The sequence below is a fragment of the Quercus robur genome, chromosome 2 (genome assembly GCF_932294415.1).
Source record: "Quercus robur chromosome 2, dhQueRobu3.1, whole genome shotgun sequence".
NCBI lineage: Eukaryota > Viridiplantae > Streptophyta > Magnoliopsida > Fagales > Fagaceae > Quercus > Quercus robur.
In genome coordinates, this window is record NC_065535.1 from 9,903,079 (window position 1) to 9,928,870 (window position 25,792).

At 41.6% G+C, this 25,792-nt stretch overlaps 1 protein-coding gene across 3 annotated transcripts; it reads left to right on the forward strand.

Moving 5' to 3' along the window:
• The first annotated feature begins 14,196 nt into the window (after positions 1–14,196).
• On the forward strand, positions 14,197–20,404 carry LOC126712266 (uncharacterized). Of its 3 annotated transcripts, XM_050411532.1 has the most exons (4): positions 14,197–14,344; positions 14,445–14,577; positions 19,456–20,035; positions 20,140–20,404. In XM_050411532.1, exons 3-4 carry the CDS (start codon positions 19,480–19,482, stop codon positions 20,163–20,165), a joined length of 582 nt encoding a protein of 193 aa, XP_050267489.1. In that variant the 5' UTR covers positions 14,197–14,344; positions 14,445–14,577; positions 19,456–19,479; the 3' UTR covers positions 20,166–20,404. The 3 variants fall into 3 exon arrangements, 2 of the variants coding, with proteins under 2 accessions (XP_050267489.1, XP_050267488.1); XM_050411531.1 differs by lacking the exon at positions 14,197–14,344 and having other exon boundaries at positions 14,352–14,577; XR_007651091.1 differs by lacking the exons at positions 14,197–14,344; positions 19,456–20,035; positions 20,140–20,404 and adding an exon at positions 15,404–15,799 and having other exon boundaries at positions 14,352–14,577.
• The last annotated feature ends 5,388 nt before the right edge of the window (positions 20,405–25,792 follow it).

The following is a 25,792-nucleotide window of genomic DNA, read 5'->3' on the forward strand; positions in this document are numbered from 1 at the left end:
TTCCTCCACCGCAGAAGCGCCGTGTCTTCATGAGGTTTATAACAGTAAGGTATGGGCACAGGAAGCACAAGTTCAAGGGAGTACTCCATCTCCACCGAGAGGGAAAGGAACTTTCCCCTCTTTTAGTCAAAATCCGAAGCAGGTTCTGTCCTTGCCAGAGTTTTGGTGCGGCAGAAGAAAGGTTCTTCCCCATCAGCGCCTCTGCTTTGCGGTAGGCGTATATTTAGAGAAAGCCCCACCACCTCCAACTCCCTACACCTTTTCTTCAACGGTGTCAGGTTCAAGTTGGGTCTCTTTGGCTGCCTGAGTCATGGGCAGGCAAAGATGCGGGGGAAGAATAAGGTCTCGGGGCTGTAGCCAACCTCTCCTCCGACATACCTCCTCGGCTTTCTACAGCTTTCTTGTATTTTTCTTTTTCTTGCTTATGTAGTAGGCTTCGACGTAGGCTGATTCCAGTTTTTCCTTGTACACTGTACTATCTCTTCTTCATGATAAGAATGGAAATTTCTTTACTTGTTTTGAGCACTGTTTCTTTGACAACACTGTTTCTTGAATGGGTGTGCCCTATGTGTGCGTTTCTTCAAGAGTACTTAGAGCCGTATGACTTGAAGCATAATTCAACTAACTCCAATTTATCGACCATACCAGGCATTACATTGATGATTCATAATAAATGAAACTTAAGAAAACTAACCGAGATATCAGTGGGATATTCTGTGATAAGCGCGTGAATATCGTCCAAGGCTGATGATTTCTAAGCAATCCATCTGAGCCATCGACTGGGATATAGGGGGTTCCGGTGATGTCTTCATCTTTGTACTTGGTTTCCCCATAGGCTTGGGTCCGAGGACCCTGCAAGGCCTTGGTTCTGTCCATTACTTTTAAGATGTCTTCATCTTTGTACTTGGTTTCCCCATAGGCTTGGGTCCGAGGACCAAGCAAGGCCTTGGCTCTGTCCATTACTTTTAAGATGTCTTCATCTTTGTACTTGGTTTCCCCATAGGCTTGGGTCCGAGGACCATGCAAGGCCTTGGTTCTGTCCATTACTTTTAAGATGTCTTCATCTTTGTACTTGGTTTCCCCATAGGCTTGGGTCCGAGGACCATGCAAGGCCTTGGTTCTGTCCATTACTTTTAAGATGTCTTCATCTTTGTACTTGGTTTCCCCATAGGCTTGGGTCCGAGGACCATGCAAGGCCTTGGTTCTGTCCATTACTTTTAAGATGTCTTCATCTTTGTACTTGGTTTCCCCATAGGCTTGGGTCCGAGGACCATGCAAGGCCTTGGTTCTGTCCATTACTTTTAAGATGTCTTCATCTTTGTACTTGGTTTCCCCATAGGCTTGGGTCCGAGGACCATGCAAGGCCTTGGTTCTGTCCATTACTTTTAAGATGTCTTCATCTTTGTACTTGGCTTCCCCATAGGCTTGGGTCCGAGGACCATGCAAGGCCTTGGTGTCTTTTCTCTATATTGATTTATCTTTCGAAGGTCAGCCCCTAGGCCAGGGAGGGAGGAGCAGGTTCGAGGCCGCAAGCCCCTAGAGCTGTCCGCTCCGTTGGCAGTGTAAGGCGTAGCCCCCAGCAGAGGCTTATGGCGGAGCAGTAACTGTACGTCGCTGGAGATGGGAAAAACTCGTGAATCTCCGGTTATTGGAGAGCTGACTCATGCACCACCCTTCTCTATATTGATTTATCTTTCGAAGGTCAGCCCCTAGGCCAGGGAGGGAGGAGCAGGTTCGAGGCCGCAAGCCCTTAGAGCTGTCCGCTCCGTTGGCAGTGTAAGGCGTAGCCCCCAGCAGAGGCTTATGGCGGAGCAGTAACTGTACGTCGCTGGAGATGGGAAAAACTCGTGAATCTCCGGTTATTAGAGAGCTGACTCATGCACCACCCTTCTCTATATTGATTTATCTTTCGAAGGTCAGCCCCTAGGCCAGGGAGGGAGGAGCAGGTTCGAGGCCGCAAGCCCCTAGAGCTGTCCGCTCCGTTGGCAGTGTAAGGCGTAGCCCCCAGCAGAGGCTTATGGCGGAGCAGTAACTGTACGTCGCTGGAGATGGGAAAAACTCGTGAATCTCCGGTTATTGGAGAGCTGACTCATGCACCACCCGTGCCAACGCACAAGCCTTTCCCACAGACGGCGCCAATTGTAAGGACACAAAATCTGTAACGGCCCAGCGACGATGTTGGGCTCGCACACGGAAGGTCCCTCACAATAATATTTGTAGAGAGTGGGGTTAAAAAGCCAGCGTAGGATCACAGGATGGCATTTTGGGCCTGACTTTAGATGAACCAACATGAGATAAAGCTTTGGGCTGAATATTCAAGCCCTCCGACCTTGTATTGAGGAGGATATGGCTCCTCGGATACTGTCCGAGGAGCGGTGGAGTTGTCCCCGATTGCCCGTCGGCGGGTTTTTTAGGTGATGTCCAGCGTATACTCTTCAGACATTCCCTCTCATCCAGTTCCTTTTTTCGAGCCCCCCCCCCCCCTTTGGTCACATATCATTCTCTTTTATACTAGCCTACGTTCGTTGTCCTTCGTCCATGTGTAGGGTCGATCTTTCCAGGGCAGATATCTGTCCCATCAGTCTAATCCCTGATTTGTGGGAGATGATCCATAAAGCCTAAAAATCCGGCTCTGTCTGGGGCGATGTCATGTCAATGAAGGATATTTAAAGACTATTTTCGTGAGATATTTTCTGATCTTTCAAGTCTGCCTGTATCCCATTCTTGTCAATGGGGTTCTGGGCTTTCCGAGGACTGAGCGGTCCTCGGACGTACCCTTGAACCACATTGGGCTCACTATTTTTGGGCTTGGGCCTTGGCCTCCTTTAATTTGGTGACCTGTGGATTCCCCATAAGCTTGCGAGCTGGGCCCATAGAATGTTGGGCCCCACAATTTCCATCCAAAGTAAGTTATTTTAATCAATTTTAGGATAAGTTATATATTTAGTCTCTATTCTTTACACCATAATTTCATTTGAAAAATCAAATTTAATTTCCCCAACAATGGAGTAGGGTTCTCTCTTTGATAAAAAATAGGACATGTAATGATAGTGGCAGAGTTTGGATTTCAGTTTAGGAGGGCAAGATTGAAAAACAATACTAAAAACAAAACTAATCTAAAAATATTAATTGATAATAATAACAACATAAATAGACAATTGTAACTACAAGTATATATTTCATATTATTAAAACAAAGAAACAAAAATAATCAATCATAGTTACTAACAATCAAAGTGAGAAATTAATTTAAATACATAAAATTTAGACATAATTTGATTGCTTAAAATAAATTTAAAAAAAAAATCAATCTACAAAAGTAAACTATGGAACCTACTAATTGAATTGTCATACAAACACAATTTTTTTACAATAAATTTTACAATTGTTAAAATATTGAACTGTGAGTTGTGAAGGAAATAAAGTAGTGGATTCATCGATGTAAGTTGTTCACCCTTCATAGTTAACCATTTTCACAATTGTGAAATTTACTGTAAAAAAAAGTGTGGGGCCCGGCCCAAAAATGATGGGCTATTCCAAGCTCAGGCCCGTCCGAGGAGCGTCCTGTCCAACGAAAAGCCTCATATGAAGCGCTGTTCAACCCCGATAGCGTCAAGGAAACCTGTCCGAGGAGTAACTCCTCCTCGGACATCACGAAGCCCAGACGAGAAACTCTGCTCAGCCATTTCAGCTCACCTTCCCCAACATAAAAAACAAATTAAATTCAAAATATCTCACGGAAGGCTACCACCACATTAATTGCGCCCCAACCACTCTCTTGGCCGCATTAATGAGGAAAAGACCCCTGAACAGTACCGCCTTGGCCTCTGTAACTCACAAAAGGTCTGATGAGGGCGTCTGATGGGACAGGTGCTCAAGTGGATGCTTGGATGACTAACAGGTGTAAGGCTGGGATGAAAAGGGAAGAAATATATAATGTAATGAAGTCCCTCAAAGGAGGGACGGCAGAATTGTAAGAGGAACAAAAGAAATAAAACCAGACTTGAAGAATCCTTCTTTACGTTCTTATTTCTCTCTGCAAACAGTACACTACATGCATCAGATTTGTTAGTTTCACTGAGGCCAAGCTCTTTAACCCATTCTCTACAAGTATTTATTGTGGGTTGTGCTTTGGGCCAAGGCCTGATCAACAGAAGTTGGGCCAGGAAAATCGTGCAACCACAATTGGCGCCGTCTGTGGGAAGAGCTAGGGCATCAGCTAGTGCAACAGTCGAGCATGGAAGAACTAGATCCGCACCAGGAGGATCCTCACCAAGCCAACTCCCAACGAACACAACCCGCCGAGTCCCAGAGACAGAATAATCCAACCAACCCAGGCGGCAGGGGGAATCGTGAGGGGAGTGCGCATACCACCCGGACTAGCCAGAGTCACACTCAGACAGGAAGTCATGTGTCTCAGAGGCGAAATAGTCACCAGGCCATGCAGCGGGAGATAGATGACTTAAAAAGGAAGTTACGACGTGTACAACGAAGACGATCTCCCTCTGACTCAGGTGAGTCTTCTAATGCGGAGGATATAAGCTACAGACGAAGGTCAAGGACCCCCCCAAGCGAGACCTTTTCTTACGTAAAGGAACCTCGCCCGGTACGGAAGTATGAGAGCCCACCCAGCAAAGGTTCGGGGAGCGACGCCATGAAGAAGGCGTTGGACCAGGTTTCAAGATCACCCTTCACGAATAGAATCGAAGGGGCTAAGATGCCAAGACGCTTCAACCAACCGGCGTTCGCCATTTATCACGGCAAAGCAGACCCGGTGGAGCACGTGAGTCAGTTTAATCAAAAGATGGCAATTTACTCGCAAAACGAGGCCCTGATGTGCAAAATCTTCCCTTCAAGCTTGGGATCGATGGCGATGAGATGGTTCAACAACCTGAAGACAAACTCCGTGGGCTCCTACAAGCAGCTCACCCAAGCTTTTTGCTCCCGTTTCATTACAAACACTAGAGTCCCTCGACCTCTCAGTTCGCTGCTGTCCATGTCCATGCATGAAGGAGAAACCCTGAAAGCGTATTCGGATAGGTATTGGGAGGTGTATAACGATTTAGATGACAACCATGATAACATTGCCATCAGCACGTTCACAAGTGGCCTCCCCACCGCGCATGGCTTAAGGAAATCCCTCACCGGGAAACCAGCCACTGACGTCCAACAGCTGATGGATAGGATCGACAAGTACAAAAGAGTGGAGGAGGATCAGCTGCAAGGGAAGGGCAAGGAAAAGGTCGTCCCCTTTAAGACAAATGACTTCAGAATGGAACGTCACAATCCTGGTCAGCCGAGGAGAGATTTTCCGCGACAGGCTGGGCAGAGCACCCCGCAAACAGTGAATACCGTATTCAGAGAGCCAGTACAACAAGTATTGGAGAAAATAAGGGATGAACCCTATTTCAGATGGCCGGGAAAGATGGCTGGAGACCTTGCCAATCGTAATCAGAACCTGTACTGCCAATATCATCAAGACCACGGGCATACTACTGAGGACTGCAGGAGTCTGTGGAATCACCTAGATCAATTGGTCCGAGAAGGAAGGCTACGTCACCTGCTGCACCCATCAAGCGGCCACCCCGGCCAAGCAGCGCAAGAGCTTCGAAGGGACGTGTCTTTAAGACCCCCCACCGGGACGATACATGTCATCTTCGCTGCACCAGGAAGAACTGGGCCGCCCATCCCAAGGGTATTAGCCGTGGATCATTTCCCCTACATGGGCAGGCAAAGAGAACCCAAGAGGTTAAAAAAGGGAAGCTCTTTGATACTGGGATTCTCGGATGAGGATAAAGAAGGAACAATTCAACCTCACGATGATGCCTTGGTGGTCACCTTGCGGATTGGGGGTTTTGATGTTAAAAGGGTGTTAGTAGATTCGGGAAGTGCGGTGGAGATAATGTACCCCGACTTATACAAGGGGCTAAACTTGACACCAGAAGATTTAACAGCTTATAATTCCCCCCTCCTCAGCTTTGAGGGGAAGCTTGTCACGCCAAAGGGGCTAATCCGACTGCCCGTACAGACCGGGGCGGAAGTGGTGGAGGTGAATTTTATCGTGGTCGACGCTTATTCACCCTACACTGCGATAGTTGCAAGGCCATGGATCCACAGCCTAGAGGCCGTCACCTCCACACTTCACCAGAAAGTGAAATACCCATCCCAAGGACGAGTAGAAGAGATCCGAGGAGATCAGGCCGTGGCCAGGAAGTGTGTGGTGGCCGCCGTTTTACATCGGCCCTTGGTCGAGACCTCGGACTCAAAAAGCTTATAGCAACCAGCCTCCTCGGTGAAGCATAACGAGGGGCTGGCCGAGGAGATGAGGTGTGAAGGCCTAGATAAGATTGCTGTCAGCGATGACCCGGAGAAGTTCTTTCAGGTCGGCTCCGAATTGCCCTCTCAAGAAAAGGAGGAACTGGTCAGATTTCTCAGAGAAAACGTCGATGTATTCGCTTGGGACGCCTACGATGCCCCGGGAGTCGAGCCCAGCCTTATTTGTCACCACTTGAACGTCAACCCCTCTTCTACTCCGAGGAAGCAGCCACCCCGACGCCCTTCAAAGGAGCACGCTAGTGCCGTGAGAGACGAGGTGGCAAAATTAAAAAGGGCAGGGGCTATCAAAGATGTCTTTTATCCCGAATGGTTGGCAAACACAGTGGTGGTAAGGAAGAAGACGGGGAAGTGGAGGGTCTGCGTAGACTTCACGGACCTGAACAAGGCGTGCCCCAAGGACCCCTTCCCCCTACCCAAAATTGACCGATTGGTGGACGCAACCGTGGGGCACCCTCGAATGAGTTTCCTGGACGCCTTCCAAGGCTATCATCAGATACCCCTTGCACTAGAGGACCAAGAGAAAACGGCTTTCATGACGCCCATCGGAAATTATCATTATAAGGTGATGCCTTTTGGGCTAAAGAATGCGGGTTCGACATACCAAAGGATGATGACTCGGATGTTCGAGCCACAACTGGGCAAAATCATTGAGGTGTATATAGATGATATGGTCGTGAAGAGCAAAAGGGTGTCCGAACACGTGAAAGACCTTGGAACCATCTTCGCTATCTTGAGGGAGCATCACTTGCGGCTAAATGCCTCCAAATGCTCGTTCGGAGTCGGGTCTGGGAGATTCCTAGGGTACATGGTCACCCACAGGGGAATAGAAGTAAGTCCTGACCAAATCAAAGCCATTAACAGCCTACAGACTCCTCGGAACCCGAAGGAAGTGCAGAAGCTCACTGGCATGATTGCGGCGTTAAGCCGGTTCATATCACGATCGGCGGATCGATGTCGGCCTTTTTACCTCCTGCTGAACAAGTGGAAGGAGTTCAAATGGTCGGAGGATTGCGTTCAGGCTTTCCAGCAGCTTAAAGACTACCTGTCCCGACCACCCATCATGTCCAGTCCTGAGGCAGACGAGGTGCTGTTTGCCTACATCGCTGTAGCTCCCCACGCCGTAAGCCTGGTACTAATACGGGATGACAATGGGGTACAGCGGCCGGTGTACTATGTGAGCAGGTCACTACATGAAGCCGAGGTGCGATACCTACCCTTAGAGAAGGCAATTTTGGCGATAGTGCATGCAACCCGGAAGCTTCCTCATTACTTTCAGGCGCACACGGTCATCGTCCTGACTCAGCTTCCACTTCGAGCCGTGCTTCGAAGTGCGGACTACACAGGAAGGATCGCCATGTGGAGTGCTCTTCTGGGGGCTTTTGATATTAAATATATGCCCAGACCCTCCATCAAAGGACAGGTCCTCGCGGACTTGGTAGCAGAATTTGCTGAGCCCTCTATAGAAACGGTGACTGAGAAGAAAGATCTGTGCGGAAAACTGGTCGGCGCGATTTCGGCCGGGGAAGCCATGCATTGGAAGGTCTACGTGGATGGTGCGGCCAACCAGAGAGGATCAGGAGTTGGGATAGTTTTAATATCGCCAGACGGCGCTGTCATTGAAAAGTCATTACGACTCGGATTCTCGGCTACGAACAATGAAGCCGAATACGAAGCCTTACTTCAGGGAATGGCAATGGTTCAAAGGTTAGGTGGAAGAATAATAGAGGCCTTCTCGGACTCCAGATTAGTGGTCGGACAAGTGATGGGAGAACTGGAAGCTCGAGATACTAGGATGCAAGAGTATCTGGGACAAGTCAAACGGCTACAGGAGAGCTTTGAATCCTTCAGTTTGACACATATCTCCAGGAGCGTAAACACTCATGCAGACTCGCTGGCCACTCTTGCCACGTCCTCGGCACGTAATTTGCCACGAGTAATCCTAGTCGAAGATCTAGTTAAGGCCAGTCCCATCAGTGGAAACCCGACCCAAGTCCATCAGATAAGACAGAGCCCTAGTTGGATGGACCCCCTAAGGAATTTCCTCCAAAATGAGATCCTACCGGAGGAAAGACTAGAAGCCGAGAAGATACGTAGAAAGGCTCCTCGTTTTTGGCTATCAGAGGACCACCAGCTCTATCGGCGCTCATATTCTGGACCGTACCTGCTCTGCGTACATCCAGAGGAGTCCGAGTCTCTTCTTGAAGAGTTGCATGAGGGAGTATGTGGAAGTCAAACCGGAGGAAGATCGCTGGCGCACAGGGCACTCACCCAAGGATACTGGTGGCCGAACATGCAGAGACAAGCCCAGGAATACGCTAAGAAATGCGATCAGTGCCAAAGATTCGCCCCAAATATCCACCAACCCGGAGGGGTTCTCAACCCACTCTCCAGTCCATGGCCGTTCGCGCAATGGGGTCTTGATATTGTCGGACCTTTCCCCAAGGCTGCGGGGAACAAGCGATACATAATAGTCGGAACCGATTACTTCACTAAATGGGTGGAGGCTGAGCCTTTGGCCAACATCAGGGACGTGGACGCCCAGAAATTCATCTGGAAGAACATTATCACCCGCTTCGGAACTCCGAGAACACTCATTTCTGACAATGGTCTTCAGTTTGACAGCAAGAATTTTAGGGAGTATTGCCGCGAGTTTGGGATCATTAATCGATATTCCACTCCCGCATACCCCCAGGGAAATGGGCAAGTTGAGGCCGTGAACAAGGTCATAGTGAACGGGTTGAAGAAAAGACTGGATGAGTCAAAGGGGAGGTGGGTAGAAGAACTACCGCACGTCTTATGGACATATCGGACAACGCCGCGGCGTTCCACCGGTGAAACTCCCTTCTCAATGACTTACGGGGCAGAGGCAGTGCTTCCAATCGAGAACAACTTCCCCACGTTAAGGTCTAGTTCGTTTACCCCAGGTGATAACGATGAGTTGTTAGGAAGCAGTCTGGACCTAGCCGAAGAAAGAAGGGAAAAGGCCACGATTCACATGGCCTATTATCACCAGAAGCTAAGACAAAGATATGATGCTAACGTCAAACTGCGGCCTCTGGGTCCAGGTGATCTCGTGATGAGGAAGATTCTTGGCAGCGCAAAGAACCCCTCTTGGGGCAAGTTGGGGCCCAATTGGGAGGGACCTTACTGTATCACATCCGTGGCCGGAATAGGCGCCTACTACCTGGAGGATTTGGATGAAAAAGCTGTACCTCGACCATGGAATGTAAATAACCTTAGGAGGTATTATTATTAATAAGAATGGTTTAGCATATGTTCTCTTTCATGACTATTTGCCGCTTCCCAGTCTACGTTACAATTATTTATAAGTTTTAAACAGAACCCAAGTCCTGCATGGCTCCTCGGACCACAGACTTGGGGAAAATTGTTACTTAAGCCACCTATTTATAGGTTTTAAACAAAACCAAAGTCCTGCATGGCTCCTCGGACCACAGACTTTTGGGGAAGTTATTACTCATGACAGCTCATAGTTTTAAACAGAACCTAAGTCCTGCATGGCTCCTTGGACCACAGGCTCTAGGGGAAATTATTACTCATGACAAGTCACAGTTTTAAGCTGAACCTAAGTCCTGCCTGGCTCCTCGGACCATAGACTTTTGGGGAGATTATTACTTATGATAGATGGGGAGATCATTATTTAGAGTAAATCACTTTTAATACATGCGCACAGTCTAGCATCATCTCGACCCTCAAATGAGCAACCCAAAAACCCATTTTCATTTTTACCGTTTGCCTGTATCTACCTCGTTATAAAGGTTTAAACGCTATCGACGTACATTTTTAATAAACAAAACGAACATTTCATATTGACATTCCGAGTACATTAAAAAGAGAGTTCCTTACAAAAGAATGAAAAAACAAGACAACTCTCATTAAAAAAAAAAAAAAAAAAAAAAAAAAAAAAAAAAAAAAAAAAACTATTCACTAAGGTTGAAAACCTATAAGGCTAAGCTTCAGCGGGAGGATCTTCTTTCTGCTCGGGCTGAGGAGGAGGAGCCTCAACGGTAGAGTCAGTGGCAGGATCCTTAGCCACATCAGGCACAAGTACGGCATCAGGCACCGCCAGGTCTTGCTCCGAAGTGACTTGGGCTTCATCAGGGTTAACTCGGATCTCCGGAGGATAGAAGATGCTCTCGGGCAATCTTAGTGCCGAATCCGCAGGAACTCCTGCAGCGTCGAGAGCATGAGCCCATGAAATGTCGCAGTACTCCCTGCACACCTCAGGGATCTCCTCAGATAACCTGGCCTCAGTCTCTTCGGCCCCAAGCTGGCGAGCAGCATTCTTCTCGGCCTCCGTGGCCTCTCGGATCAGCTGGACTTCCTCCCTTGCCAGCCTCAGTTCATCCTCCACCTTTTGCAGGGCAGTCCTCAGATCCTGCACTGCCTGCCTCTCGGTGTTAAGGTTAAGCTGAGGCGTGTACAGTTGTTTGCGTTGGTCCTCCGCCTGATCCTCGGCACTCTTTAGGCCGGCCTCTGCACTTTTACGTCGGTTCTCCGAATCCTTGAACTCAGCCGTGAGTTTAGTGTGATCATGCCTAAGGGACCCCAAGGCTTTCTCCACCTCTGTCCGAGCCTGGGTCTCAGCCTCAGCCAGATTACAGCTACTACGGCAAAACTCCTCGGCCACAAAGACCTGCTGAGTAATCTGCGGACAAAACAAGAGCGTACTTAAAAGAAAAGTATATAATCTAACGGGAGCAAGTAAATTATCAAAGCAGTAAAAAGATTACTTACCAGCGCGAGATCCCTCTTAAGGGATAGGAAGAGCTCGGACTGAGTGCACCGCCTGTAAGCCTCCATGTCCCTAGGAAGAAGTAGGGGCTGCTCTAAGGCCTTCGCCACGTACCCCGCCCGGCCACGATTATACTCTCGGACCGAAGCAGTGTAAGGAATGGCGAGCCCATCCAGCTCCAACTTTGGGTCCCATGGACGAGGGGCAGTGCGCACTTCAGCAAGGTTCCCCTCATCCCTGCTGTCCGAGGAGGTGCCCCTTCTGCTCCTTGGCGCCCGTGTAGTTTTCTGCTGCTTGGTCGGCTGGACAGCCACCTCGCCTTCCTCTGGCATGTCCACCGGCCTCTTCTTCTTCAGGTCCGGGATAACCTTAAGACCAAGGTCCGAGACGCCTTGGGGAACCACAGGGGGAAGGGTTTTGACCTTTGATGGACTTGGGCCTTTCGATGGCTGAACCTGTGATGACTGACCTTTCCCCCGAGATGTCATCATCTCCCTTAGAGACTTTCCCTTTCCTGCCATGGGCTCTACCTCTTCGTCTGAGGTATCGTCCGAGTAGATAACAATTGGGGGAACACCAACTGCAGAATGTCGGTCTTGCTCGGCTTCGGGATTGGAAGGCTCCCCTAAAGGATTTTGCTGAATTTCCTCCTCGAAGTAAAACTCGTCTATTTCTGCCTCAAGAGAAAGACGGGAAGATTCAGTTTCTTCTTCAATCAGAGCAGCCGCGCCAGGCTCATTTACCGGAGGAAGCTGCTCCGCTAAGTAAGGATTCCTGACCCCAGGCAGCACTACTGGTGGCAAATCGTGTGGAGCTAGGAACCCGTCTCGGGAAACGTCAATCCTAGCCAACCTCGGACTGCCTGCCCTTATAGCGTGACCAATTGCTTGGAAAGCCCTGCTCAGAGGTTGATAGCCCAAAACCAAATGGGCCGCACGCAACTGTCTGTCCTCGGTAACGTAAATCTCCGACCTGAGAAGATAATTCAGTGCTGGCACATTCGTAAGGTCTATCCGAGGAGCGACGTGAATTTTTTCTGCGAACAACCAAGAAAAGTGAGGTCAGGTCATGAAATTTTCCAATTACAAAGAAAGCAAAAAAATATATATAATAATAATCCCTCAACACTAAATCCTTTCCCCAAAAAGGACCAATCCTAAAAGCGCCGCACCTGGTTTTCCTGCCCGAGTTGGACAGTGAATACCGTCGAACCACTCCCCAGAAGCAATGAGGAAGTCATCCTTCACGGTCTTATTGGAAACTGGAAGACAAGAGATCAACCTAACGACCTCGTTCCGGGATTTAAGATAATACCCATCATCCCCAAGGCGATGGCATTCGTACAAATAGGCCACATCATGCCAAGTGAGGTCTAGATTCATCCGCTCGCTTAAGACATCTACACAGCCTAATATCTTGAACATATTTGGGGCACACTGATACGGCGTCAACCTATGGTTGAACAGGTATTCCCTTGTGATCCTGCGCATGGGAAGTGTCATCCCTCCCTCTATGAAAGCAATCATGGGGATAACGACTTCTCCTTCAACTCTATCGGTCAATATTCCTTCAAGAGGACAGTGCCGCAGCCCAACCCTCGGGGGAATGTGGTATTTAGCCCTAAAGGCTTCCATAGCGGCAGGAGTTTTTACTAATTTTTCGAATCTACCCATCTGAACTGAACTGAGGAAATGAAAGTAAAGACTGGAAAGAAAAGTAGAGTCCGAGGAAGAAATTGAAACGGAGAGAAAGGCGAAATGTACTGGTACCTTCACAAGACGCTCAAGGGGACGCCTAGGAATCTCTCTTGGACGAGGCGCTTCACAAGAACGGCTACGGCGGCGTAACGGACGCAAGTGTTCGTATATCTCTGGAGTTCTTTGGAGCCTTCTGGGGTTTGTGAAATGCAGATGAAAAAAGAAACTGAGCCCCGCTGACGTCTTATATAGCAGGGAGGAGAGAGAAAAGATCATCCCTGCCTAAAAATACGAGAAAGAAACGATGGCCGTTCGATTCACACCAAGCCGTTGGATGAAGGGAACATAACGCCTCCAGAAGTTAATGACCACGTCTCGTAAATTGTGGCGCGTCAAAAGTAACGGTCCGCACGCGCACCCCACGATCTCCTTATTTCCCTCCACTCACAAATATCAAAACCCCGCTTTTCTCCTCGGAGGGAGGTTAAAACCGCAGTTTTGAGGGGCTATTGTGGGGCCCGGCCCAAAAATGATGGGCTATTCCAAGCTCAGGCCCGTCCGAGGAGCGTCCTGTCCAACGAAAAGCCTCATATGAAGCGCTGTTCAACCCCGATAGCGTCAAGGAAACCTGTCCGAGGAGTAACTCCTCCTCGGACATCACGAAGCCCAGACGAGAAACTCTGCTCAGCCATTTTAGCTCACCTTCCCCAACATAAAAAACAAATTAAATTCAAAATATCTCACGGAAGGCTACCACCACATTAATTGCGCCCCAACCACCCTCTTGGCCGCATTAATGAGGAAAAGACCCCTGAACAGTACCGCCTTGGCCTCTGCAACTCACAAAAGGTCTGATGAGGGCGTCTGATGGGACAGGTGCTCAAGTGGATGCTTGGATGACTAACAGGTGTAAGGCTGGGATGAAAAGGGAAGAAATATATAATGTAATGAAGTCCCTCAAAGGAGGGACGGCAGAATTGTAAGAGGAACAAAAGAAATAAAACCAGACTTGAAGAATCCTTCTTTACGTTCTTATTTCTCTCTGCAAACAGTACACTACATGCATCAGATTTGTTAGTTTCACTGAGGCCAAGCTCTTTAACCCATTCTCTACAAGTATTTATTGTGGGTTGTGCTTTGGGCCAAGGCCTGATCAACAGAAGTTGGGCCAGGAAAATCGTGCAACCACAAAAAGTTATGTTTATAGCATTATAATTATAATAAGAAAAGAAAAATTCGAATAAGGAAGAAAAGTATTGTAAATGGTACCATGGATGGGACAAGATCAAAACTACTTGAAATAAATACTATTTAAGAATAGTAAAATAGGTGAAAGCCTAATTGTGTGATGGAATTGAGAAGCTTTTTTTTCCATTCTTACTTTTCGGTGTCGAGGCTGTTTCATAATAATGAGAGTGCTTTTTCTATTTTTTTTCCACTGACAGGGGCAAATTACTTGGATTAGGTATTGCACGGTGTGCAATTGCTTTAATCCTAGCCATTCAATTGATCTAATGCTCAAAAATTGGACAGTTCATTTAGACACGTCAGTGATCCATGTGAGCTCTCATTTTTCTCTGCCTTTTCAATTTCTCCTCTCTCTTCTTCACGCTTACCCCTATTCAAAAATTTCAGAAACTCTCTCTCTCTCTCTTCCAGCTGAACATGCCTCAGAATCTCTCTCTCGAATGCCCCAAAAAAAGCCACCAGTGATGCTTCGGTTACCTCTCCACTGAAGAATGAATGGGAACCAACAGTGTTTCAGCTACCCAACCAAATGTGATTAGATCTGGTAATCAAATTTATGATTTTTTTTTTCTTATGTGATTTCTTTGCAAAGATCATCCCTTTGTTTCATTTATAGCACTAAAGATTATCTATTTCTTCCATTGCATTTTTATTTTATTTTATAAATCTGATAATTTATTGTTGAATGTTTTTGAGATTTTTATAATGGGTATGAAGCCCAGTACCGGTAGAGTGTGAGTGTGTGTCAATGGCCAAGGACTGGTTGGTGGGGATTTGTTGAGGTTGTGTACTCTGATGCCGATGTTTGGTTATTGGCTCTATCAGTTCCATGTGTCATGTTTTTGTTTTCATTTCATGATTTTTAAGGGGAAAAAAAGTATCTTGTTTCTTGAGATTGTCTTTCTAGCATATAAATTCATCTAGATTTCAGCTGCCTACCCAAAAAAAAGAATGTGATTATAGATCTAGTATTATGATCATTTTTCCCCTATCCTAGATTTCTTTGCCAAAGGTCACCAGTTCAAAGAAGCTTCATTGGAATTTTTTTGCTTGATTTCTTTACAAAAAATCAACTTCATTGGAATTTAACAATTTGGTTTGAGTTTAAGATTATAGAAAACAACGTAGGGAAGCTTAGAAACACATGAATTTAACAATTTTGTTTGGTTTTCTAAGATTCACCCATTACCTGGTTTGGGTTTAATATAAATCCCTTTTGTATTGTGGTTTGGGATTGGTAGTAGTTCCTTATTTTGTTTATTTTTAATTTTTTAATTTTTTTTTTTAGAAATGAATAGAAATTGTTTGTGAAAATAAGTGAATAACTGTTAGAAACTTTGAAGCTTAATAGTAGCTATTTTATATGCAAGATGTGCAGTTTTCAAGGAGATTCATCAAGTTGATAAATTTTCCAGGCTACTCTCCAAATGGGCTAATTCCATTAACTGTCCGCTTGTAGAAGAGATGGGAATTGAGGCAAGGAATAGAGTACAAGAAATCTCTCAAGTTTACCATGCCATCAAGGAGGGATTAGATTTTTGACCCCTTGGAATGACAGTCAGGGAGGTCTTTGTGTAGTTTAACACAAACCATCCCAATGAAATACCACTGTAGTTAATAATTTTTTTTCAACTTCAATTGGCTAATTCCAAATGCAATTTTGATTCTAGGGAATGAAAGAATCAGTTGATGGCTTTATTTTGATGAATATATGTAATGAATACAACTCTGTATTAATCTCCACATGATCTTGACTTTACCCTTCACTTGAAAGCTATTTTTTACATGATTATTGCATCTCTCTCATTATTAAGCACCTCATCTTCTATGGTATCTCATGCAAAGTTCCAGCCACATATACGAAAGAGATCTACAAAGCAAATTCTCACCAAACACAAAAGCTACAGCACTACCAAAGAAATCTCACAAATATGAATGTTGCAACTCACAAATATCAAAGAATCAAACCGCAGCATCTCTCTAATTTTTTTAACCACAGCCCTAAGAAAGAGAGAGCTCTTTTACAAATTGAATTTGCTACAACACTCAGCTTGTTCAGGAGTTGTAAAAATTCAAAGCTTTTAAAAAAGAAGAAAACTAAATATAACTTAGTTTTCTTATTGATGAGTAAAAGTGATTACAAGCAACTGAGAATAGATAGAAAATATCTAATCCCTTATATACAAAATCTGGAAAAGAAATAAGCAAAACTAACTAACTTCCTCGATTAAGCGAGAAAATTGTTTTAATTTAACCACTAATTGTTAGGATTAGTGCCCTTAAATCCTATTGTAAGATGATATGTATGATATTATGTATGTTATCATGTATGACATTATGTATGATTTAATGTTGTGATTAATAAAGTTTCTTTACTATTATCTAAAATAATGGTAACATGAATATTCGGACATTATCATATAGTCCTGAAGATGCATAGTATGTGATTTATGTGATTTAGTCACAGAAGATATAGATCACAAGTTCTTTCAGAATTTTGGTTCTTATTTGGTAATGAAATTAGGCATTTCATCTGCGAAGACTATAACATATCAACTAAGATGATTTGTTTTGATCAAAGAAGTGGAGACTTCTAGTTGATATGTTGATATGTTTTAAGAGTTAAGACATATTGAACTGGATCGCTGTGAGATTTATTATTCTCCTAACGACTGTCAAATGAATAATAAATCTCACGATTTCTATTTGCATGAACTCTTAATCTTGAGAGAATAATAGACCTGATCATGGAGTGTAGGTTGCTTTGATATATTAGGAGTAAGATCTAAAGTAACGATCAAAAGCTCAGTATGTTGGGCAGCTACATTTACTGTTGATGGATTATATATTCTCAAGATGGAATTCATAGTCTCTTAATGGAGATATAAAATATTCTTTTGAAATAAGTTTAATGGGTTCAGTTATTTAGAGAATTAGGCCTAACCAGTTTAGTAAGAAATTACTTAAGTATATATTTATGAAATTGGATTTCATAAATATATGATGAATAACTTAAAGGATTAAATCGGGTACTCAAGGATTAAGATGTAGTAATCTTCAAAGTGGCAGTCTACATTTATAGCTTTGTATTACTACGAATATTTTATGAAGGGGTTGCATGTATAAAAAGTCTTGGGATATAATTTATTAATAAGGCCTAGAGTGTAATTATATTTATATAGTGGTATTAAATATAATTAATGGTAACTTTGGACCTGTCAAGAGTTGATAGAAAAGCCCAAAGCTTATTGGAGCTAGTGTCTTATTGGTCCCTTTTGGTCCCACTCCAAGCCACACACTAAAGCCCAATTGGAAAGGCTCAATAGGCTAGCCCAATTAGATTATCAGTTAGTTATAAAGGGAGAAACATACAAAATTTTATTTTAAGAGATACATCATTGTGAAATGGTGTGTATGTGTGAGTGAAGCCACTCAATTATTCTCCCTTGGAAATTGATTGAGAGACCACACTTCTTGGGCGTAAAGTGGAATTGGAGTGAAAATTAAAAGTATTTCCAAGTACTTATAATCTTTTGTTTTGAATTTCACCGCACCAAGGTACGCTATCTTGTTCTTAAATTCTGAAATTTACATAATGCATGTTATAAATCATGAATGAAATAGATCCATGTTTGTTGCTTCTGCTGTGTGTTTTGTATGAGATACAAAACCAAATTTTCCAACCATTGGTATTAGAGTCAAGTTTTCATATCATGCTTGTATAACCTGTGATTGAGTTTTAGAATTTAAGAAAACCGTTATCTTTGTGTTTTCAAATTTATGTATAAAGTTATTGTTACATAAACCCTGTGTGCAATGATCAATATATGCGATATATTGTTTTGCATGGTTCCAAGAGGACACGGATGTAACTTTTGTTTTGTGCCGTATGTTTTTGGTGTTTGTATTCATCAAGGACACCATCTACACATCTTGTAAATGGGTTTATTGAAGTGGTTTATAAACATAATTGGATAGGAATGATGTACATTGAGTCTCATGTAATCATTTAATATTCGACTTTGCCATCAGTTTTAAAGTTTTTTTTAAATAAAACTGGTATAACGGTCAAAGCATGAGCATTTTGTTTTGCATTGGTTGGTTATAGTTGACAGTTGAATTTTGTTTGATAACCGTTCCCAATGCCATTAACTTATATGAAACATCATGATATCGGGTTCATATCAAGGATGACTATTATGTTGATTATTATATTGTATCAAGTGGCGTTTGACTTTTGGCTAGTGATACATGTATGATTGTATGGTAAACGTGTACTATTGTTAGTCTTGCTTGATATAATTATATGTTATCAAGGATTCAAGGCTTAACTTCATGAATTGATTAATATATATATAGATATATATATATATTAATGTGCTAATGTACAAACCCTGGTATCAGTTCATGTTTATATATATTAAGATTTGAATGATAAACGAAGCATTGTTGCTTGCCTTGGTTTATATATTTATAGTCAAACAGTTTATGTTAATGCTAGGATTAAAGTATTCCTTTAATGAAATTTATTCTTGATGAGATTAGGATTATGTTTTCAAGAGTTTCTAGCGTTATTATGGTTCTTGAACTTAAAAACCTTTAATTTAAAATATCTAGTGGGAGAGAGATACAAGGGTTGAATCTCACGGCCTCTATTGTTGGTTTATAGTAGTGTGATTAAGCATCTCGTCTTGGCGTATATGCCTTGCTCCCTTCGGAGGGTGCTTAATTCATGGTACTACAGATTAAACTTCTTAATGATGAATGATATGTGTTTTTACATTAAGAACGATCATGCTACCATGGAGTTACTTAATGACTCACATAGAATTCAGACAATGGTGTACACTAGACTAAGTTTAATGTTAACCTCCCTTCAGAGCTATGTCATTATTACTTAAAGGCTAAAGGAAATACGGCATATTATTAGTGTTTGATAAGAGTTATCATGATAGCACGAATAATGAGAATAGTTCTCAATCAGTCATAGTGTTTATAATTTACTTGCTTTCAAGGAATTTTAAACATGGGATTGGGTTGTCGTTGCATATTTTATATTATGGTTTTATTAAGGTTCCATACTATATGTTTATATGCTAAATTGATAATGTCTAGTTTACTAATTATATTCATGTTTGTTATTTTTAGATTTAAAATCATGGCATCATTTAGCCCACTTGTTATTATTCTTAATCAAAACAAACTGACTGGATCCAACTATGTTGACTGGAAAAGAAATTTGGACATTGTTCTTACTGTTGAAAAGCACAAATATGTGCTTACTTAACCATGTCCTAGCTTTCCATCGTTAGATGCTTCTCTTGAGGAAAAACAACGATATGATCGTTCGCAGAAATCTAATGAAATGGCTAAGTGCTATATTCTAGCATCAATTTCAAATGTTCTACAACATCAAATGCAGGATGTAGAACTGGCTTTGGACATAATGCTAAGTCTGAAGGAGATGTTTGGTGAGCAAGGCCGTTCTGCAAGGCAAGAAACTACGAGGCAGATTTATAATACCAATACGGATGAAGGTACTTCAGTGAAGGAGCATTGTCTTAGGATGATCTCTAATCTGAATACATTGGAAGTTTTAGGTGCCGATATTGATGGAGAATCCCAAGTGGATATGATACTCCGGTCACTACCAGAATCATTCAAGGAATTCAAACTTAACTATAATATGAACAAAAAGGTTTATACATTGTCTGAATTGATGAATGAGTTGGTAGCGGTGGAAGGCATCCTTGGTACTTCTAGTGTTGATGCTAATATGGCTGAAGCTTCTACTTCTCAACCTAAGTCGAAAGGCAAGGGTAAGAAGAAGAAGAAGAAGAAGAAGAAGAAGAAGAAGAAGGACTTCGCCAAGCAAGATGGTAAACAAGTTGCCTTAGGAGTTGCCAACAAAGGAAAGAAAACCAAAGGAAAGTGTTTCCATTATGGTGAGAAAGGACATTGGAAGAGAAATTGTCCAAAATTCAAGACTGTCAATAATAAGGGTATGAAAAGTTTATTCCTCCTTGAAATATGTTTAGTACAAAATCCTACAGATTCCTGGTGTGTGGATTCAAGTTGTACTAATTATATCTGCAATTCTTTGCAGGAGTTTTAGGAGACCAGAAAGCTTAATGAAGGGCAATTGTTTCTTACTTTGGCTGGTGGGAGTAGGATTCCGATTGTAGTCATTGGAGTTGTTAATTTATGCTTTGAGCCTAGGGTTTTAATATTGGAAGACTGTCTATATGTACCTAATGTTCGTAGGAATTTAATTTCTACAACTTATTTAGGTAAACATGGATATTGTGTTATCCTTAAAGACAATGTTGTAATAAAGAAGGGTAAAGAGTTTATCTATTTTGGCAATGTTATGGATGGTCTTTATATTTTAACTTCTAATAAGCATGAATTATATAATTTTGAATTAGATAATGACTCTCATGTAAAATCATTAAAGAGAAAGTTTCCTTCTACTAGTAAAGCATATCTTTGGCACTTGTGTTTGGGTCATATTAATCCAAATAGAATTCAAAGACTAATCAAAGATGGACTCTTAGAGCCATTGGACTTTGATGAATTTCCAGTTTGTGAATCTTGTTTGGAAGGCAAAATGATCAAACGACCTTTTAATGCAAAAGGTAGAAGAGCCCAAGAGTTGCTTGAATTAGTTCATACGAATGTATGTGGTCCTATGTTAACCCAAGCAAAAGGAGGTTATGAGTGCTTCATTACTTTTACTGATGATTACTCAAGATATGATTATGTGTACCTAATGAAACGGAAGTCGGAAGCCATTGAAAAGTTCAAAGAGTTTAGGGCTGAAGTTGAGAATCAATTAGGTAAATGCATAAAGGCCATTCGATCTAATTGTGGTGGCGAATACCTTCTTGGGGATTTCAAGGATTACTTAACTCAAAATGGGATTTTATCCCAATTGACTGCACCTGAAACTCCCCAATAGAATGGTGTAGTAGAAAGAAAGAATAGGACTCTTTTAGAAATGGTTAAGTCCATGATAAGTTACTCAACTTTACAGATTTCTTTTTGGGGTTATGCCTTAAATACAACAATACATCTTTTGAATTTAGTTCCATCAAAATATGTTCCCAAAACACCCATGGAATTGTGGAGTGGGCATAAGCCTAGTATGAAATATCTCCACATTTGGGGTTGTCTAGCACACGTGTTAAAAGGGAAGCCTGATAAATTAGAACCAAAATCAGAAGTGTGTTTGCTTGTAGGTTATCCAAAAGAAACTAGGGGGTATTTATTCTATAGTCGTAAGGATAACAAAGTGTTTGTTAGTATAAATGCCAAATTCTTGGAAAATGACTATATGAATAACTATACTCCTAGAAGTAGAGTTGTGTTGGCTGAAATGAATGAATCTGTAAATGAACAACCAATAGATGAAACTAGGGATGATGTGGCTGTATTAGATACACCACAAAATACTACTCATGAGATGTCTAGTACACAAGTGCCTTGTCGTAGTAGGAGAATTGTTCGGCCTCCTATAAGATTTATAGGTTTGGGAGAAACTTATGAAGCTATCTTAGAAGAGGCTGAATCAGATCCCTACACTTATGAAGAGGCAATGAATGATATAGATGCACATTATTGGATCAAAGCTATGAAATCTAAATTAGATTCTATGTATTCCAATCAAGTTTGAGATCTTGTAAAGGCGCCTAACGGCATTAAACCTGTTGGTTGCAAATGGGTTTAAAAGAGGAAGAGTGGGATAGATGGAAAGGTTGAAACCTTTAAAGCAAGGCTAGTGCCAAAAGGATATACACAAAAAGAAGGTATTGATTATGAAGAAACCTTTTCCCCAGTAGCCATGCTTAAATCTATCAGAATTCTCTTATCCATTGTTGCTCATTGTGATTATGACATTTGGCAAATGGATGTCAAGACTGCATTTCTTAATGGCAATCTTGAAGAAGAAATCTATATGTTGCAACCGGAAGGTTTCATAGCAAAGAACCAAGAGCATATGGTATGCAAGTTGAAAAGGTCCATTTATGGACTTAAGCAAGCATCTAGGTCATGGAACATCAGATTTGATCAAGCAATCAAGTCATTTGGTTTTGAACAAAATCTTGATGAACCATGTGTGTACAAAAGACATCTAGATAAAGTGGTAATGTTCCAGGTGCTTTATGTTGATGACATTCTACTCATTGGAAATGATGTAGGGGTAATGTCATTAGTAAAAGTTTGGTTGTCAAGCCAATTTGATATGAAGGACTTAGGTGAAGCAAACTTTATTCTAGGGATCAAACTTTGACGAGATCGCAAGAATAAGATGTTAGGTTTATCACAAACTAGGTATATAGATAAGGTTCTAGAACGGTTTAGCATGCAAAACTCCAAGAAAGGATTACTTCCTTTTAGACATGGAGTTCCTTTGTCTGATGACCAAAGGCCTAAGACTCTTGAGGAAGAAAATATAATGAGACAAGTTCCTTATGCTTTTGCAATAGGAAGTCTCATGTATGTCATGCTATGTATTAGACCAAATATCTGTTATTCAGTTGGCATGGTTAGCCTATATCAATCAAATTCAGGACTTAAACATTGGCAAGCTGTAAAGCATATTCTCAAATATCTACGGAGAAGGAGAGATTAGACTTGTTTACCATAGTGAGGATTTGATTCCCATTGGTTATACAAATTCATATTTTTAGTCAGATCTAGATTTCAAAAAATCCACTTCAGGATGTGTATTCACCTTGGGAGGCGGAGCCATAAGTTGGAGGGGTACTAAGCAATTTTGTATTACGGACTCCACCATGGAAGCTGAATATGTCACTGCTTGTGAAGCGGCAAAATAAGCTGTATGGCTCAAGAAATTCTTTTCTGATCTTGGTGTAATGAGAATGGAGCAAATTCCCATCACATTGTTTTGCGACAATAGTAGAGTAGTTGCACAATCTAAAGGTCCAAGAAATCACAAGAAAGGAAAGCACATTGAGAGAAAGTACCATATCATTCGAGACATTGTTGCTTGTCGAGATGTAGTGGTTGCAAAGATTGAAAGTGCAAATGATCTAGCAGATCCTTTTACCAAAGCCTTGCCTCAAAGGACTTTTGATCACATTTGAAGCGAATGGGAGTTAGATTAGTGCACAATAGTCTTTAGGGCAAGTGGGAGATTGTTAGGATTAGTGCCCTTAAATCTTATTATGTATGATATGATGTATGTTATTATGTATGACATTATGTATAACTTAATGTTGTGATTAATAAAGTTTCTTTATTATTATCTAAAATAATGGTAACATGAATATTCGGTCATTATCATATAGTTCTTGAGATGCATAGTATATGATTTATGTGATTTAGTCACAGAAGATATAGATCACAAGTTCTTTTAGAATTTTGGTTCATAGTTGGTGATGAAATTAGACATTTCATCTACGAAGACTATAACATATCAACTAAGATGATTTGTTTTGATCATAGAAGTGGAGACTTCTAGTTGATATGTTGATATGTTTTAAGAGTTAAGACATATTGAACTGGATTGCTGTGAGATTTATTATTCTCGTAACGACTGTCAAATGAATAATAAATCTCACGACTTTTATTTGCATGAACTCTTAATCTTGAGAGAATAATGAACCTGATCATGGAGTATAGGTTGCTTTGATATATCAAGAGTGAGATCTAAAGTAACGGTCAAAAGCTCAGTATGTTGGTCAGCTACATTTACTGTTGATGGATTATATATTCTCAAGATGGAATTCATAGTCTCTTAATGGAGATATAAAATATTCTCTTGAAATAAGTTTAATGGGATCAGTTATTTAGAGAGTTAGGCCTAACCAATTTAGTAAGAAATTACTAAAGTATATATTTATGAAATTGGATTTCATAAATATATGATGAATAACATAAAGGATTAAATCAGGTATTCAAGGATTAAGATGTAGTAATCTTCAAAGTGGCAGTCTACATTCATGACTTTATATTATTACGAATATTTTATGAAGGGATTGCACATATAATAAAGTCTTGAGATATAATTTATTAATAAGGCCTAGAGTGCAATTATATTTATATAGTGGTATTAAATATAATTAATGGTAACTTTGGACTTGTCAAGAGTTGACAAAAAGCCCAAGACCTATTGGAGCTAGTGTCTTATTGGTCCCTTTTGGTCCTACTCCAAGCCACACACTAAAGCCCAATTAGAAAGGCTCAATAGGCCAGCCCAATTAGATAATCAGTTAGTTATAAAGGGAGAAACATACAAAATTTTATTTTAAGAGATACATCATTGTGAAATGGTGTGTATGTGTGAGTGAAGCCACTCAATTATTCTCCATTGGAAACTGATTGAGAGACCACACTTCTTGAGCGTAAAGTGGAATTGGAGTGAAGATTAAAAGTGTTCCCAAGTATTTATAATCTTTTGTTTTGAATTTCACCTCACCAAGGTTCGCTATCTTGTTCTTAAATTTTGAAATTTACATTTGTGCATGTTATCAATCATGAATGAAATAGATCCATATTTGTTGCTTCCACTGTGTGTTTCGTATGAGATACAAAACCAGATTTTCAACACCAATTACAAGCTAACACGTGGAGTTAATTCATAACAGAAATTGGAACTAATCTATCTAAGTGTTTCACTAAAACAACTACTAAAGAGATTGCAAAATGCTGTTGTGTCACTAAGTGTCATCAGGTCCTCATTTACACAAAACAACCTCGTTTCTTCTTCAGTCTCACTTAGTCTTCTTCTGCGTTTTGTACTTTGGACTTGTATCTTCATTTCAACAGTAGTTGATATGCCATAGTTGGTTTCCAAATTTTTTTGAGTCTTTTTTTGCACGCACACCTCTCCAAGCAAAAAACAAAAGTCAACTAGATACAATAGAGATCCACATAGCTTTAAACCAATTGTCTTTCATGCTTCCAAATCATATCAGGACTAGCATTCACAACAACTACCCTCCCAAGTATGGAATGTGATCCATTGAACAGTATCTACAAAAAAAAAAAGGTTAAGAAAAAATTAAGATATCCAGGCCAACAATTTAAGTAAACTAACAAGTAATAACACCAGTAGTGACACCAAGGAATTGTAAAAGGTAATAAAAACTAAAAAACAACTTACAATAAATAAAATTAATCCCATTTTATTATGAAGAGAAATTTCGTGAAGATTTGTTATACAGAGTCTGCTACTAACTGCCCTCCCATTTTGTTGTGTGACATATCTAATTTGTGCCTCAAATTAAAATGCAATAAAAAGAAGAGAAAAGAGTAGTATAGATTTGGCAGCCAAAGCATGATACTAATTGAAATATTAACTACTCCATAAGAGTGTGAATCGAAAATACAAATGAGACTGGAATTAATTTCCCTTAAAAGAGCAAATGAAATCACATTCTGCAATAATGTTACCTAAATCATCAGCGTGATTCAATTTATCAGTAGAGCTCCATGAAACCCTACTTACAACCCAACTACACTAATGGCCACTATAAGCAGTGCAACGAAAGAAACAACAATCTAAAATAAAAGGATTGATTATAAGCAAGGAACAAAATTGCATACCTTAATTAGAATGACATCAATAAAAGGGATAAACACAAGCATATCACCTACAAAATAGTTCATTCTCTTACTATTCACATGAGGGAATGCCTTGGAAATATTCACTGCCACTATTCCAATACCATACCTATGTCAACACTCAACAGTTTAACCCTAATCCTTAAGAATTGGCATAAATGCCCCTA

Coding starts and splice junctions, on each gene's coding strand:
- LOC126712266 (XM_050411532.1), top strand. CDS start 19,480: ATGCTAAGTCTGAAGGAGATGTTTGGTGAGCAAGGCCGTTCTGCAAGG. Junction 20,036..20,139: donor CAAGACTGTCAATAATAAGG/GTATGAAAAGTT, acceptor AATTCTTTGCAG/GAGTTTTAGGAGACCAGAAA.